Raw genomic sequence first — 16608 nt, forward strand, 5'->3', positions numbered from 1 at the left:
TAGTAAATATCCTGGAAATCTAAAACAAAAATCAAAAATGTTGGAAATATTTAGCAGATCCTGTGCATACTTGTAGAGAAATTAACTTAAATTAACTGGGAAAGTGATTAACAAAATAAAGGGATGATCAAAAAAAGTGATTGACAAAATAAAGGGTTGAAGGTGCAAGGTGAAAGACTGTGATTGTAAATGGGTAAAAAATATTGAGAAGAGTTTAAAATTACAAAATTAACAACTGGTAATTTTTAAATGTATCATTAATTTAATAATAGTCATACAGCATCGAAAACAGCAGGCCCTTTGGCCCAACTTGCCCATGACGACCAAGATGCCCCATTTATACCAGTTCCACCTGCCTGCGCTTGGTCCAAATCCATCGAACCCCTTACTATTCATATTTAATTGGTGATGGCATTAAATCTGGATCCCTCTAACCCCTTCCTATTCATATTTAATTGGTGATGGCATTAAATCTGGATCCCTCTAACCCCTTCCTATTCATATTTAATTGGTGAAGGCATTAAATCTGGAAACTCACAAAAATGCCTTATCAAAAGTTACAATGACTTAAAGCTGAATGGCATGAAGGTGAGAAGCAAAAAACAGGTTAGAGTGAAGCTTATGGTTTTGTCTGCAAATTCAGAGAGGTGTTTCAATCAGTTTGGCTCCCCAATCTAAAGGAGATCAGAATTTGCAGTTGGTTTATCAATCAGGTAATTATAATGGGGTGTTTTAATTTACTAGATTAATGTCCACACACGTGATCTAAATTGATCATTGTCCACTAGAAGTAATGTTTAAGAAAGTTAAGGTTCTTTTTTTAACTCTAGAGCTCATCATCTGTGTCTACGGTTTGTTTCACCTGGCTGCACCTCTTGTCAAAATAAAAGGTAAACTTGCATTTGCCTCGGATTTTTTCTCATCCTCCGAAGAATCCACAGAGGCTTATGGCCCACCAAGTTGTTTTTGAATCCGTGTCTAATGATCTCTGATTAAATTCATTAGCATGCCACACAAAAGTTTTTCACTTTGCAAGAAGTCTCAAGACTGCAAGCTTTCCATAATGCAGGAACCTGAAACTTGTAATGTAGAAATCTGCCAACAGAATTTGTATTGGTGATGTCACTTTAGGAATAACTGACTAAGACACATGGGGACAACTGTCCTGTTTATATTTTTTCCCCAATGAGCCCAAAGGATCTCTTTGTAAACCTGAGAGGGTACGGAATCATTTTGGATTGAAGTGTCAGTATTGACTCATCTCATGAATTGCATTTAAGCCCTCTACTGATTCTTAAATCAAAAATATTTCCATGTGCCAAGAATGGCATCCAAGTATACATTTCTTGTTTGTAAACACTCTAGGTACTTAATCCTCTTTTCCTTGGGCAGGCCATTTGTGGAGTGGTTGTGTGGATTTGCAAAGATTGTAGGCGATGATCTGCAGCCATGTGAAGTTTCTTGCTCCTTTGAGAGTTGTAACTACATGAGTCACAAGGTTATTCCTTGTTCTGAGTCTAATGCCATACGTATGGAGAGCTCGTTCAACAATTTAGGCTTTTTTTTTCATTGCACTGTTCATGTACTGTTTTCAGTTGGTCTGGCACATGGAGGTCTCACCTGGCCTCGCCTAGATGCTGGCCCGGCCTCGCCGCTGGCCTAGCCCCTCGCCACTCGCCTCACTGCTGGCCTAGCCTCGCTGCAAAGCGTGAGGCCCGTTAATGTTGAGAGGGGATGGGGGGGTTGGGGGGAGGAGGGAGTGGGGATTGAGGGGGTGGAGGTAGGGAGGGTGAGTGGGGGGAGGGAGGGTGAGTGGGGGGAGGGAGGGTGAGTGGGGGGGGGGGGAGGGGTGGGCGGAGTAGGGGGGTGGGGGGGAGTAGGAGGGGTGGGGGGGAATAGGGGTGGGGGGAGAGGGGGTGGGGGGGGGGAGTAGGGATGGGGGGGACATGGACCGTTGTGATTTGCTGTTGAAGACCACTGGAGCGAGTATGTCTTCAATTAAATTAGGAATATGCAGTTTTTCAAATGAAACTCTTCATAACGTAGTCATACATTTTATGACCATTGTTCTTTTATTCAATACCAAAAGAATTGGGATGTGTAAGGAAAAAGCAAAATAGAAAAACAAAACGAAACAATTTTTTCTTTGTAAAAAGTATTTCTGTTCAATATCCTTTCTACAATAGTAGAATATACTCATGATAGGCCTGACATTGTACATGTAGTCCAAGAACTACAGACTGTTGGAAATAATAGTAGTTTTTCACACATGAATGTAACTCAACGCGTACGCGCATTTGGCGTGCATATTTTATTTTGCTGAAAAGTTGCATTACGTGCCATATTATGAATTTTGATGTAAAATTTTGAATTTGTAAAATCAAATGTTGGGAGGTCTGCTAACCACCTATCCTTAATATTCAGTGAAATTGCTCCCATAAAGTTCCCAAACTGTAACATCCTAGAGGTCACCATTGACCCAGAACAGAATTGGACCAGCTGCATTCATACCTTTAGTTGAGAAAGCTGGTCACAGATTGGGTATGCTTCAATGAGCGATTCACTTATTGATGTCCCAAGATTTTTCTACCATGTACAAGTCTCAAATCAGGAGCATAATGGATTATCTCTACTTGCCTGCATGAGTGCAGCACCAACAACTTCAGACGCTACCCTGTAAAGGACAACGAGGCTCTCTTGATAGGCACCCCATCTATTGCCCTAAGCAATTATTTCTTCCACCACATGTGTATGTGACAAATAAACGACTATTGATGTACATGGTGGTTACTGTGCATACTATCATTCAAATATACTGCAGTTACTCATCTGAGCTACTCTTGACTGCAGCTCCCAAACCAACTGTCTGTACCACTGAGAAAAACATGGGCTGTAGTATCTGGAGTGATGTTCCAACCCCAGGCCCAGCACCTACAATGGCCCAAAGTTGAAGAAGTTGTACATAAGTTAAGTTACAGCGCTCTCCCAATCTCATTCTCACTTTGAGCATCTCAGTGAGTGGACATGTTTTGTTTGTCGACATGATGGTGAAAGCCTGTAGCTTGGCAGGTTTCATGGTGATTGATAGACTGAGCTTGTGGTATTCCAGAGCTCTACATACATCCCACTGGCCATCAACTGGTGTAAGACCAACCAATCATATGCATACCATTGACTGAAAATTTAAAAAATAGATACTGTAAATTTGAAACAAAAACACAATGCTGCAAAACATTTGTAGATCAGGCAACATTTGCAGAGAGAAAAATAGTTAAAATTTCAGGCCAAAGACTCCTGATTAGCACTAGGGAAAAAAGAAACAAGTTAGCTTTAAAACTTTTTAAAAGCGGCACAGTGGCGCAGAGGTACTTGGCCTTGTCGTGCCAAAGACCCGGGTTTGATCCTGACTATGGGTGCTTGAATGTACGGAGTTTGTACTTTCTCCCCATGACTTGTATGGATTTTCTTGGGGAACTCTGGTTTCCTGTCCTTCGTGTGTGTAGGATAGTGCAGGTGTACCGGGATCACTGGTGGACGCAGACATGGTTGGCCGAAGGGCCTGTTTCCGCGCTGTAAACTAGACTAAACTTTTCTCTCTTTTCCAGTTCAGACAAAGATTTTCAAGGAAACAGCTTTGTTTCTTTTTCCACAGCATGTGCCTGACTTGAGTGTTTCCAGCATTTCCTGTTTTTGTTTGTGTTTGACACCATGAATCCAGAAAACATGTGCTTCTTCCATCTCTGGCAGTCCATGATATCCAGTATGCTTCATTTACATAATTTGGGCCATTATTATTATGGCAGCACCATTTCAATGGGAATGTGCTAATGCAGTTAGACTTTAGAGAGATCTAGAGTGAGCATATGCTTAAAATTATTTGAAATGAATTGGAATGTCCTTTTCTCACTTTCAACCAATTATATCACAATTTATTTCAACTTCTGGATATGATTTTAGGAATGTTAATTCGGTCAAGGAGGAGAAACAAGAAACTGCAGATGCACTAGAATCTTGAGCAAAACATGAAGTACTGGAATAACTCAGCGGGTCAGACACCATCTCTGGAGAAAACGAATAGGTGACGTTTCGGGTCGCGACCCTTCTTCAGACTGAATCAGGACAGGGAAACGAGAGAAACAGACAGTGATGTAGAGAGATATAGAATAAATGAATGAAAGATATGCAAAAAAGTAACTATGATAAAGGACACTGGCCATTGTTAGCTGTGTGTTAGGTGAAAACGAGTTACTGACAGGTTTAAACCAGCATCTGCTTTTCCTTACTACACATGGTTTATCAAGTACTTGGCTTAAGATCTTGTGCAGAGCAGAAAGGCCATACGCATTAGAACGCGAACAGACAATGAGAACGAGTACAGACAATGAGACTCAACAAGATGACTTGGAAACTGGTACAACTTGGGTGGGAGAGTGATGGAGAGAAAGGGAATGCAAGGGTTACTTGAAGTTAGAGAAATCAATTATACCACTGGGTTGTAAGCTGCCCAAGCTAAATATGAGATGTTGTTCCTCCAATTTGCATTTGGCCTCGCTCTGACAATGGAGGACACCTACGGCAGAAAGATCAGTGTGGGAATGGGAAGGGATTGGCAACCGGGTGATCAGGTAGGTCAGGTGGACTGAGCAAAGGTATTCAGCGAATTGATCTCCCAGTCTACGCTTGGTATTGCCAATGTACAAGACTCCACGCCTTGAACAACGGATACAATAGATCAAATCAAAATCAGAATCAAAGCAGTTTTTCTTTGTTCACCTCTTAAGGTCCAGACCTGTCTGAAGAAACGTCTCGACCCGAAACGTCATCCATTCCTTCTCCAGAGATGCTTCCTGTCCCGCTGAGTTACTCCAGCTTTTTGTGTCTATCTTCATCTTAATTTCTATAATTTCTTTTGAAGTTTTCCTAACATCAGAACTTTCATGTTGAAACATATGTTTGCTGTTCATCTCAAAGTGCTTGGATTTGTTTTTTTGCAGGATGCCCTGCAATTCCATCTGGTTGAACATGTGTCGGAAGACTCGAGCAATGCCATTCATCCGACAGGTAGTAACTACACAAAGTTTATTTTGTCTCTGCTGAACTGTAATGCCATCAACTATACATATCTTAATTTAATGTTTAGTAATATTATTTGTCCTTTTCGTTTTACATTTGGAAAGAACGACATCACAAATTATTACCAAAACCAGATGTACTCTTCAAAATTGTTTTTGAGTTGGGTTAGATCCAACTGGACCTTCGAAGTTATCTTGGTATTAGCACTGCTTCTGCTCCCATGTTGTCTCCCTAAAGCATATTGGTCCACAGAGTTTTGATGAGGCCCTGGATTGTCAAGCTGGTGCTGATCACAGGATGGTCAAGTAAATGTACAGGGTGTCTGTGACATGGTAGGGCGTCTGAATGAAAAGAGTAGATCTTCTGTCAATTTCCCATGCAGGGCCACTCAAGGATGATGTGAGGCACAGGCGAATGCAGGTGGCCAGTGGTGTCGGCCACAGATGCACCAGGTAGCTCTACCTCCGAGAGTGCCGTCTGCTTCAGCAAGTGTTGTTCTAGGTCATTCTGAGCCTTGCATCAGATAACAGAGCCACTAGTGGTACCACTTGCCCCTCCGATTGCTGAAAAAGTGGCGTGCAAGCCCTGGCGTGGGCAACAGTGCCCTCCCAAATAATAGGCATTGCCAAATTTTGATGGCTGGTGCTATGCATTCCAAGGCCAGACAGATGCTTATGGCTGGAGCTAGGCTACTGACACATTGCTAGTGTGACTTCCTTGGGTTAAGTATCAAAAAAATTCACATCCAATTTTAATGGTATTGGCATTGGTTTATTATTGTCATGTGTACCGGGGTAAAACCTTTTTTTGTGTGCAATCCAGGCCAATCAAATCTACAAAAGAGAAAAAATAATCTTGAGTACAGGACATAATGTTACAATAACAGAAAAAGTGTAGGTTAAAAGGGCCACAGCAAGATAGATTGGAACACTGGGAATTCATCCCTTGCATATGAAAGATTTGTTCAAGAGTCTAATAATGTCAGGGAAGAAGTGTTCATGAATCTGGTGCTACATGGTTTCAAGCTTTAGTATCTGGCAGAGGGGTGAGGAGAGAATACCTGCAATGTGACAGGTCCTTGATTATGTTGGCTGCTATCTGGAGGTAGCGTGAAATGGAATCGATGACGGGGAGTTGGGGGGATGTTTGGTTTGGGTGATGGACTGAGCTGCATTCACAAATCTCTTGAGGTCTTCAGGAGGGCACTTGGCATTCCAATCTGTGATGCATCCATATTGGATGCTTTCTATAGTGCATCTGTAGAAGTTGGTAAGAGTCATTGAAGACATGCCAAATTTCCTTGGCCTTCTGAGAAAGCGGAGGGATTGGTATGTTTGGCATTAGTGTCAAAGTGAATGGATAAATTTACTATTTGCACCTAGGAACCTGCAGCTCACGACCATCTTCATTTCAGCACCTTGATACAGACTCGAGCGTGTTTTGTAGCCCGCATCCTGAAGTCAGTGACTACCTTTTTCATTTTGCTTGTGTTGAGGCAGAGGGTGTTTATCTTAGCACCATGTACCTCCTTCTTGTACGCTATCTCATGGTTTGTTTGAGATCCACCCACTACAATGATGTAATCTGCAAACTTGTAAATGGAGTCAGAGCAAAATTTTGCCGCAGAGTCGCGACTCTATATGGTCTCAACTACAACCCCGGCGGTGTGTTCCAGGGCTTCACAACCCACTGTGTTTTAAAAATAAATTGCCCCGTGTATCATCTTTAAACTATGCCCCTCTCACAAAGCTATGCCCTCTAGTATCCTGGGAAAAAGGTTCTGACTGCCTCGTATATAATCAGACTGCCTCTGTAAGCCTCGTATATAATCAGGTCTCCCTGCAACCTGTGGTATTCCAGAGAAACAATCCAAGTATGTCCAACCTCTCCTTATAGCCCCTAATCCAGTGATCATTCTGGTAAATCTCCTCTGCACGCTTTCTAAAGCCTCCACATCTTTCCGGTAAAGGGGCGACCAGAACTGCACACAATACCCCAAATGCGGCCTAACCAAAGTCTTATAAAGCCGCATCATGACTTCCTGACTTTTGTACTCATTGCTCCAACCTATGAAAGCAACCATATCAAATGTTTTTTTACACTCTACTTGCGTTGCCACTTTCAGGAGAGTTATGGATTTGGATCCTATAATACCTCTGTATATCAATGCTGTTATGGGGTTATGCCATTAATTGTATATTTTCCCCATACCTTTTATCTCCCAAAGTTCAATACCTCGTAAATGTTTTTAGATTTTCTTTTTCCCTATCTATAATCATCATGCATATTGCGTCATGTACTTCTCATTTATTAGCAGATCTTCAAGAAAGTGAAGAGGAGAAAATTGAACGGCTGGAAGAGCAGCTGCTTGAGGACCTTAGTCATTTAGACCCCAGAGTTATTATGCACCCATTGCTTGAAAGAGGTGAATGTTTGACATTGAATGGTGGTTTGTTCCAATGTGCTAGTTCAAGAGTCAAGAGTATTTTATTGTCATATGTCCCAGTTAGATCAATGAAATTCTTACTTGCAGCAGCATGACAGAATATGTAAACATAGTACTCTATAAACAATATAATAAACAAGAGATTAAAAGTTCAGTGTATGTATGAATAAAATATTTTTTTAAAGATTTAAAATTTAAAAAAAGAATTTAATAAAATTTGAAAGATGCCTCAAAGTAGTATGATGAATTTGGACTTGCTAATTCCTTTCATGCTAGTTTTCCAGTTATTGCAATATAATATAAAGGATGTGAACCATAACCTAGTTGGAGCGATTATTAATAAACCTTTAATAACTGCAGGTATTTATTTCACAAAATGCTGCAGTAACTCAGCAGGTCAGGCAGCATCTCGGGAGAGAAGGAATGGGTGACGTTTCGGGTCGAGACCCTTCTTCAGACTGATGTCAGGGGGGCGGGACAAAGGAAGGATATAGGTGGAGACAGGAAGATAGAGGGAGAACTGGGAAGGTGGAGGGGAAGAGAGGGACAGAGGAACTATCTAAACTTGGAGAAGTCAATGTTCATACCGCTGGGCTGCAAGCTGCCCAAGCAAAATATGAGGTGCTGTTCCTCCAATTTCCGGTGGGCCTCACTATGACACTGGAGGAGGCCCATGACAGAAAGGTCAGACTGGGAGCGGGAGGGGGAGTTGAAGTGCTCAGCCACTGGGAGATCAGGTTGGTTAAGGCGGACTGAGCGAAGGTGTTGAGCGAAACGATCGCCGAGCCTGCGTTTAGTTTCGCCGATGTAAAGAAGTTGACATCTAGAGCAGCGGATACAATAGATGAGGTTGGAGGAGGTGCAGGTGAACCTCTGTCTCACCTGGAAAGACTGTTTGGGTCCTTGGATGGAGTTGAGGGAGGAGGTAAAGGGACAGGTGTTGCATCTCCTGCGGTTGCAGGGGAAAGTGCTCGGGGAGGGGGTGGTTTGGGTAGGAAGGGACGAGTGGACCAGGGAGTTACGGAGGGAACGGTCTCTGCGGAACGCAGAAAGGGGAGGGGATGGGAATATTTGGCCAGCAGTGGAGTCCCGTTGTAGGTGACGGAAATGTTGGAGGATAATTTGTTGGATACGCTGGCTGATGAGGTGGAAGGTGAGAACGAGGGGGATTCTGTCCTTGTTACGAATGGGGAGGAAGGGGAGCAAGAGCGGAGCTGCGGGATGTAGAAGAGGCCCTAGTGAGAGCCTCATCTATAATGGAAGAGGGGAAGCCCCGTTTCCTGAAGAATGAGGACATCTCTGATGCCCTAGTGTGAAACACCTCATCCCGGGCGCAAATGCAGCGTAGACGTAGGAATTGGGAGTAGGGGATAGACTTTTTGCAGGGGACAGGGTGGGAAGAAGTGTAGTCCAGATAGCTGTGCACGTCAGTGGGTTTATAGTAGATTTATTCACAAAATGCTGGAGTAACTCAGCAGGTCAGGCAGCATCTCGGGAGAGAAGGAATGGGTGACGTTTCGGGTCGAGACCCTTCTTCAAATCAAATAAATCGATTTGTACCAGCATCTGCAGTTATTTTCTTATATGGTTTATAGTAGATGTCAGTCACTAGTCTGTCTCCTGTGATAGAGATGGTGAGGTCCAGAAGCGGGAGGGAGATGTCGGAGATAGTCCAAGTATATTTAAGAGCAGGATGGAAATTGGAAGTGAAGTGTATGAAGTCAGTGAGTTCTGCATGGGTACAAGAGGTAGCACCCTTGCAGTCGTCAATGTAGCGGAGGTAGAGTTCGGGGATGGGGCCAGTGTACGTCCGGAACAGGGATTGTTCGACGTACCCGACAAAGAGGCAGGCATAGCTAGGGCCCATGCGAGTGCCCATAGCTACACCTCTGGTTTGGAGGAAGTGGGAGGAGTCAAAGGAGAAGTTGTTAAGAGTAAGAACCAGCTCTGCTAGGCGGCGGAGAGTGTTAGTAGATGGGGATTGGCTGGGTCGAGGTCTGTTGCTCCACTTTTAATAACTGCATGTATTCTCCCTACAGCTGGTCTTAAGCCAAATTCCTTGATGTCAACAAGCAGCCTAAACCTGACACACTTAGGACTGTTCATATCATCTTCAATTGTTGGACCTGCTCAAAGAGACATCTTAGAATTTTCTCCGATCAAACAAGTCCAAGAACCTTTAGGTGAGAAAAGACCACTTCAGTGGAAAATTCACTCATTCATCTGAGCGATTAAAGAATGCTGCCTGACTCACCAATTTCCTCTAGCACCTTGTTATTTGCTCAAAAAATTATAGAGCCTGATCTATTCCATACTGAGACATTCTTCAATATTTACCGATACCAGGTTGTGCATCGACCTCTGGGCTATCTATAAGCTGTTTAAACTAACTTTAAATGGAGTCCATTGCAGTCATGTTTTTAAATCCCTCTCAATATGTTAAGCTAAATAACAGTCCAGTTATTCACTCCATCCTCCTGCGACTCCGAGTCCTGACGCCCCGCATCTCGTGTTCGCTCCCACAGTTGATTCACCACCAACCGTTGTTCCTGCCGCAGGTTTCCCGCATCGGTCAGTGCCTGGCGCGCCCATGTCGTCTCCCTCTAGTCCTGTCAAGTCGCCTGTTGCGTCCCCACTCTCCTCCCCCGTCTGTTCTTGGTCTCTTACCGCATGAGGGCCGGACAGGTTTGTAGGCCACCCGTTAGATATGGCGATTTTGTGTAACTTTGCTAGTATATTCTTCACATTTTTGTTTTTTCATTGCTTAAGCTACTGTTGTTCCTTTATTTCTACAAGAAGAGATGTAGATGGGCTATTGCATGCCAGCCAATTGTAGTGCTTGTTAGTAGTAGTCCCGCCTAGTACGTGCTTTATAATATTAAGAACTCGCCTACGTCAGGCAGTAGATGTAGCAGCTCGAAGCTGTAATGTACTGCAAGTCCTATGATGTAAGTGCTTCAATAAAATGATGCGTTGTATCTTAGCGTGTACTTAAGCACTTTATTACAGGACTGACTAGGCAACTGAAATTATTAAAATTAGCTGGCAGTGCAAAGTTCATATCCTCCCTACATTTCAGTCCCCTTGCATTAGGGTTAGGGTTAATTGTTCATTAGCCATTCTTATATACTTTTTCGAAGGCTGTTTAATTTATCTTTATAGAAATATTGAACTGATGCAAAGAAACTTGGAGTGGTGAAACTTGGAATTGGTCATTTTTTATTTGAGTTATAGACGGTCAACGGAGGATCTTCTACACTAGCTGTTTAAATATTTTGAAGTGTTCCGAGTTATGGTTTGGATTTTCTCCAGCAGAGTTCACTGGCTTATCTAATCAACAAGAATCAATGCTCTTCAATCTGGCTGTTCCTTTACTTTGCCTTACTTTCTGTTCCCTTTTGTTCTCTATTCTAACCAAGACAGATTTAGCTGAAAAACTAGCATTCTCAGTCCAGTGATCCACAGTTACTCTTTATTTTGCTTGCCTTGCTCAGATAAAAGAGTGCAAAATAATTCTTGAAAGGAGTGTAAATTAATTGTCCCTTTACCTACATTTATAGACTGAATATGCTTCTTGGGGAATTGCTTGGCCCTAACAGCAATTGTTTCAAACCAGGTTTTAAAGATAACTGATAAATGTATTCGCAATTATGGTTATTTTAAAACTTTACCTTTTTTATCTTCAAATTTTATGTTGTTGTTGCTGATGCACTATCTTAAGATTTGAAATTGTTCTTCAATAACGATATAAGTAGAGATGATCTTTAAATGTTTAAAAATAATATTTGAATATTCCACAGAAGAAGAAGTTTCCTTTGTTTCAAGAACAGGAAAAACAAATGATTTCACAAAGTTGAAGGGTTGGAAGCAAAAACTTGGACAACATTCAGGATCTTCTACTTCCAAGCAGACTGAAACAAGTAAGTTTAAAAATAGGTGCACTCCAGTGACATTGTGTAGTTGAGTAAGCGTTCAATTCTTAACCCAGTGGTGCAGGTCACCCCATCCAAAGGACTGGGTTTTTTTTCTGTTGGCAAATGGTCTGAAAATGAATGTGCTCCATGCCAACATTTTAGCATCAAGGCAACAAATTTGAAAACATAACATAACATAACAAAACTTTATTGTCACTCGGCACAACACCGAATGAAATTTCAGCAGTCACAGCAAAAAAAGAAAAGAACACAGGACACGACCCCAACACAAACATCCATCACAGTGACTCCAAACACCCCCTCACTGTGATGGAGGCAACAGAACTTCCCCTCTCCTCCCCCCGCACCCACGGACAGACAGCTCGACCCCTACCGAGGCAACCGACATGCACAGCCCCCGCAAGGGGATGGAAGGCCCCCCGGCCGAGCCGCCCCGGGCACTGAAACGTCCCGCGGCCGCACCGGGCGATGTTAAGTCCAGCGGCCGAGCCGCACCGGGCACCGAAACGTCCCGCGGCCGAGCCGCACCGGGCACTGAAACGTCCCGCGGCTGAGCCGTGCCGGCGATGTTAAGTGCCGCGCCGGGCACTGAGACCTAACAAAAGAAAGGTTCCCCCCCCCCCCCCCCCAACACACCCACCCCCCCCCCCCCCACACATACACAGCCAAAAACAGAAACAAAAACCATCCCAACACCGACACAAACAATCATTGTGTTCCTCTCAATTCTGCTTTTAAGGGACTTCAGATACTGACTACCCTGTCCCTTTCACCCCTTTTATTTCTCTCCTCACCTCTCCACCCCTCCTCCTCCAGGTCAACATGATGGGGAAAAAAAGGAATAGTTATTGGCCCTTAGTCTCTTGTTGGGTTGTGTTGATGCATCCTTTGATCTAAGAACCTGCAGATATATATATATGATAGCATGAAGAACCTAATTTATATTTTAATTCTTACTGCAGACCTCCCAACCCATCCGAATTTGGCGGAAAGTTTCCTCTTTCTTATTTAATTTCTGCCATTCCGATTTTGCCTCACATTATTCAGCAAAACACATGCCCCGCCGCTGGCCCGGCCTCGCCGCTGTACTCGCAACGCCGCTGGCCCGGCCTCGCCTCGCGCTGGCCCTGCCTCGCCTCGCCGCTCGCCCGGCCTCGTCGCTGCTCTAGCCTCGTCGCTGGCCCGGCCTCGCCTCGTCTCGCCTCACCGCTAGCCTCGCTTCACCTCTCCGCTCGCCTGGCTTCGCATCGCCGCTCGCCCGGCGTCGCCGTTGGCCTTGCCTAGCTGCAGAGCGTGAGGCCCGTTGATGTTGAGAGGGGACGGGGGGAGAGGGTTAGGGTGTGGGGGAAATAGGCAGTGGAGTGGGAGGAGGGAGTGCGGGTTGGAGGGGAGAGTGGGGGTGGGAGGGGTGGGGGTGTGGATTTGGGGGGAAGGGTGGGGGGGAGTAGGAGGGTGGGGAGAGGGGTGGGTGGGGGGGGGATAGGGTTGGGGGGACATGGACCGTTGTGATTTGCTGTTGAAGACCACTGGAGCAAGTATTTCTTCAATTAAATTAGGTATGTGCAGTTTTTTTAAATAAAACTCTCATAACTTAGTCATACATTTTATGACCATTGTTCTTTTATTCAATACTAAGAGAATTGGGATGTGTAAGAAAAAAGCACAATAGAAAAAACAAAACAAAACACATTTTTCTTTGTTGTAAAACGTATTTCTGTTCAATAACCTTTCTATAATTGTAGAATATACTCATGATAGGCCTGACATTGTACATGTAGTCCAAGAACTACAGACTGTTGGAAATAATAGTAGTTTTTCACACGTGAATGTAGCGCAACGCGTACGCGCATTTGGCGCGTATACTTTCTTTTTGCTGAAAAGTTGCATTACGCGCCATATTATGAATTTTGATGTAAAATTCTGAATTTTGGACATCAAAATTCTGAATTTGTAAAATCAAATGTTGGGAGGACTGATACTGTTTGTCTTCATCCAAAGGCAAAGCTTTCCCAGAGCTATTTTGCCAAATATGTAGCATTAGGCATGTTAGCAAATTGCACACTTGCCAAAAAATAGTTGTGAAGCGATGAGGGAACTGAGTTTTAATGTTATACTTCAGTTGATGATAATTTGTTTGGATGGTGCACTAAAAAATGCATTGATGAATATTGCTTTGTGATCTGTTCCAGGTACAAAACCAGAGGACTCCTTAAAAAATAGTTCTGTTTTCTCAAGTGACAAATTGGATGAATACCTGGAAAATGAAGAGAAAATTATTGAACAGCGTGCTGCTCTGTGTGAGAACAAGACATCAAAAGTTGTATATCAAATGCCTACCAAAAGTTCCAGTTACGTCCGCACGTTGGATAGTGTATTAAAATCCCAAGCTGACTGTAGAGGGTCCCGCACATCCAATCAAACTTTGGTTTCTCCGCAACCCATTTCTGTTGGCTCTGTTTCCAAAAATACCAAGCAGATTGAGATGACATTGGGACCTGTCTCGGATAGCAAAGAGCAGAAGTCTGCAAACAATGCAAAGGTGTCCTCAACACCAGCCAAATCAACCAGTTTGCGGACATCCTTTGCACCCATGAGACCTGCTGGGTTATCCAAAAAGCAGATAAAGTTAATGAATCTGGAGAATGGTGCCGTCTGGGTTGGGAAACCAAGGACTTACATCACAGAGGAGCGAGCAGAAGCATCCCTTGGTACTCTGTTAACGGCACAGGTACTGGTTTTGTATTACATTGATCATAGCTGAGGATTTTTTTTACTAAAGCACTTGAAGGATGCAAACCTCAAGGAAAGTGACTAGATCAATTCAAAATTGTGATACCGCTCTTTGTTCACGATTGATCAGTTTACGTGGCCTTGGGACAAAAAGAGAAAATATTTAAACTGAGTTTTAAAACAAAACTAATATGAACATGACATGAGAGAGAAAGAGCAAGCTATACATCTCCTTGAGTCAGTTTTGCCATTCAGCAACCTAGTGTCTGATCTAATTTTTGGCACCTACTCCAATTTTCCTGTTTGATTATCATAATCCTTATTTTCTCCTTAGTTTAAAAATCCATCTCAGCCTTAAGTGAGTTTAACAATGCTCATCCATGCCCCGTTCAAGTATAAAGATGCAACCTTTTGAGAAAGAACTTCCTTTTCTCAGCCTAAGATTTTATACATCTTACAGAATCTATCTTCTGTAAATTCCAAACTAAAAATTATTGTTTTTGCCTTTATCAATCCAGTTTGTTACACCCAGAAAGAGGTATAGCAAATTTATCAAGAACTTCTCCATCATAAAACCATGTATGACTGATGAATACTCTTACAAGTATCTATATGTATTGCTATTTCTTCAATAATGTATTCCAACATTTTCCCAATAAGTTTTATAGTTCCCTGTTTTCAAGATTTCAAGGTCAGTTTATTGCCACATGTACCAGTTAAGGTACAGTGAAATTTGAGTTACCATACAGCCATACTAACTGAAAAGCAACAAGCCACACAACCACATAAAAGTTAACATAAACATCCACCACAGTGGATTCCACATTCCTCACTATGATGGAAGGCAATAAAGTTCAATCTTCTCCTCTTTGTTCTCACGCGGTCGGGGCAGTCAAACCATCTGCAGTCGGGGCGATTAAAGCTCCTGCAGCTGACGATTCGAGCCCCCCGGTGGGGTGATTGAAAGTCCCGCGTCAGGGCGGTTGAAACGCTCTCCGTGGTATGGAGCTCCCATGACGACCTCTTCTTACCATAGACCACGGGCTTCATGATGTTAAAGTCCACAGGCCCCGCGGTTGGAGCTTCGATCCCCGACAAAGGGATCGCAAGTTCCACGATGTTAAAGCCAATGCTGGTGGCACCACCCGGTGTCGATTTCCTTTTAAGAGTGCCATTACATCTGGTGTTCCAGTCCTCAGATATCTTCATATCCAGGAAATATTGATAGATTATTTCCACTGCCATTGTGGCCACATCTGAAGTCGCTCGGATGCAGGCCACTTCGAGTCAGCACCGCCACCGCCATGATCAAGGCTTATCATCCAAAATCACTACCCCATTCCTGCTTTTTCCCCATATCCCTTGATTCCGTTAGCCCTAAGAGCTATATCTAACTCTCTTGAAAACACCCAGTGAATTGGCTTCCACTGCCTCCTGTGGCAGAGAATTCCACAGATTCACAACTCTGGGTGAAAACGTTTTTCCTCGTCTCAGTCCTAAATGGCCTACCCCTTATTCTTAAGCTGTGACCGTTTAACCTACTTAATTCCGCTTTCTGCTACTGCTCATCTACCATCTTATCTTTAATCTTTCCCAGTTCACTGGCTAATTCTTTTCTCGTCCTGTTGTAATTGGCTTCATTTAAAATTGGAACAGAGGGACATCTTTATTTATTAAATATGCAGACCAAAACTATATTCAGTACTCCAGGCTCACCAGCATTCTGTAAAATTGCATCAACCATTTCCTACTTTTACACCTCATACCCATTGCAGCAAATCCGCACTGCCTCCAAGTGTTGGCTGCGCAGAAATTCCCTCTTGGCTAAATATTAAGTAAAAAATTCTTGCTTTCAATCAGTTTTGCAAGCCCTATTTCATGGCAATTATCTTCACCCCTGGCATATGAATTACCAGAGGCAGATCCAGACCATTTGCAACCTGAAATTTTGTTTGATGATGAGTTTATCTTCCAGCTTAGTTAATCTAAATTTGCAGTTTCGATCTCTGCAACAATGTCAGTTTCACAGTAAGTATTTTGTTAAAATACCCATGCCTTATATTTCAGAATTTAGACTATTTCAAATGCATCCTTCACCAGCTTCCCAAGTGCTACCCTCAGTAAACATGAGAACATCCAAAGTTGTGTTGCCGATGTCCTAACTCCCATCGACTAGTTGCTTTTTGACAGTTTTTAAAATTCATCTATGACCGACGACTCTTTGGGATAACTTCACCTCTACAATTCCGGCTCTGTTACATCCCTAATTTTTATTGGCTTTGACTGCCTAGGTTTCAAACTCTAGAATTACCTCCCTAAATCTCTCTATTGCTTTACTGTTCTTGTCTTGATACCACTCCTTAAATCCTCTATATGATTAAGCTTTTGGTCATCGTACCAGCAGCTCTTCAATGATCTGGTGTT

The 16608-nt window shown here is 43.1% G+C and overlaps 1 protein-coding gene across 7 annotated transcripts in view; it reads left to right on the forward strand.

Annotated features, from left to right (window-relative positions):
• mgaa (MAX dimerization protein MGA a) overlaps positions 1-16608 on the forward strand; it is a 90341-nt gene that overhangs the window by 24538 nt on the left and 49195 nt on the right. For 6 of the 7 annotated variants that reach the window (XM_078406148.1, XM_078406151.1, XM_078406154.1 and 3 more), the window contains 5 exons: positions 4995-5061; positions 7388-7498; positions 9559-9702; positions 11320-11439; positions 13644-14182. In XM_078406148.1, coding sequence (XP_078262274.1) covers positions 4995-5061; positions 7388-7498; positions 9559-9702; positions 11320-11439; positions 13644-14182 — 981 coding nt within the window. The remainder of the gene's footprint in view (positions 1-4994; positions 5062-7387; positions 7499-9558; positions 9703-11319; positions 11440-13643; positions 14183-16608) is intronic. The other variant, XM_078406150.1, reaches the window with a different exon arrangement.

This window comes from Rhinoraja longicauda, chromosome 10, assembly GCF_053455715.1.
Source record: "Rhinoraja longicauda isolate Sanriku21f chromosome 10, sRhiLon1.1, whole genome shotgun sequence".
Classification (NCBI taxonomy): domain Eukaryota; kingdom Metazoa; phylum Chordata; class Chondrichthyes; order Rajiformes; family Arhynchobatidae; genus Rhinoraja; species Rhinoraja longicauda.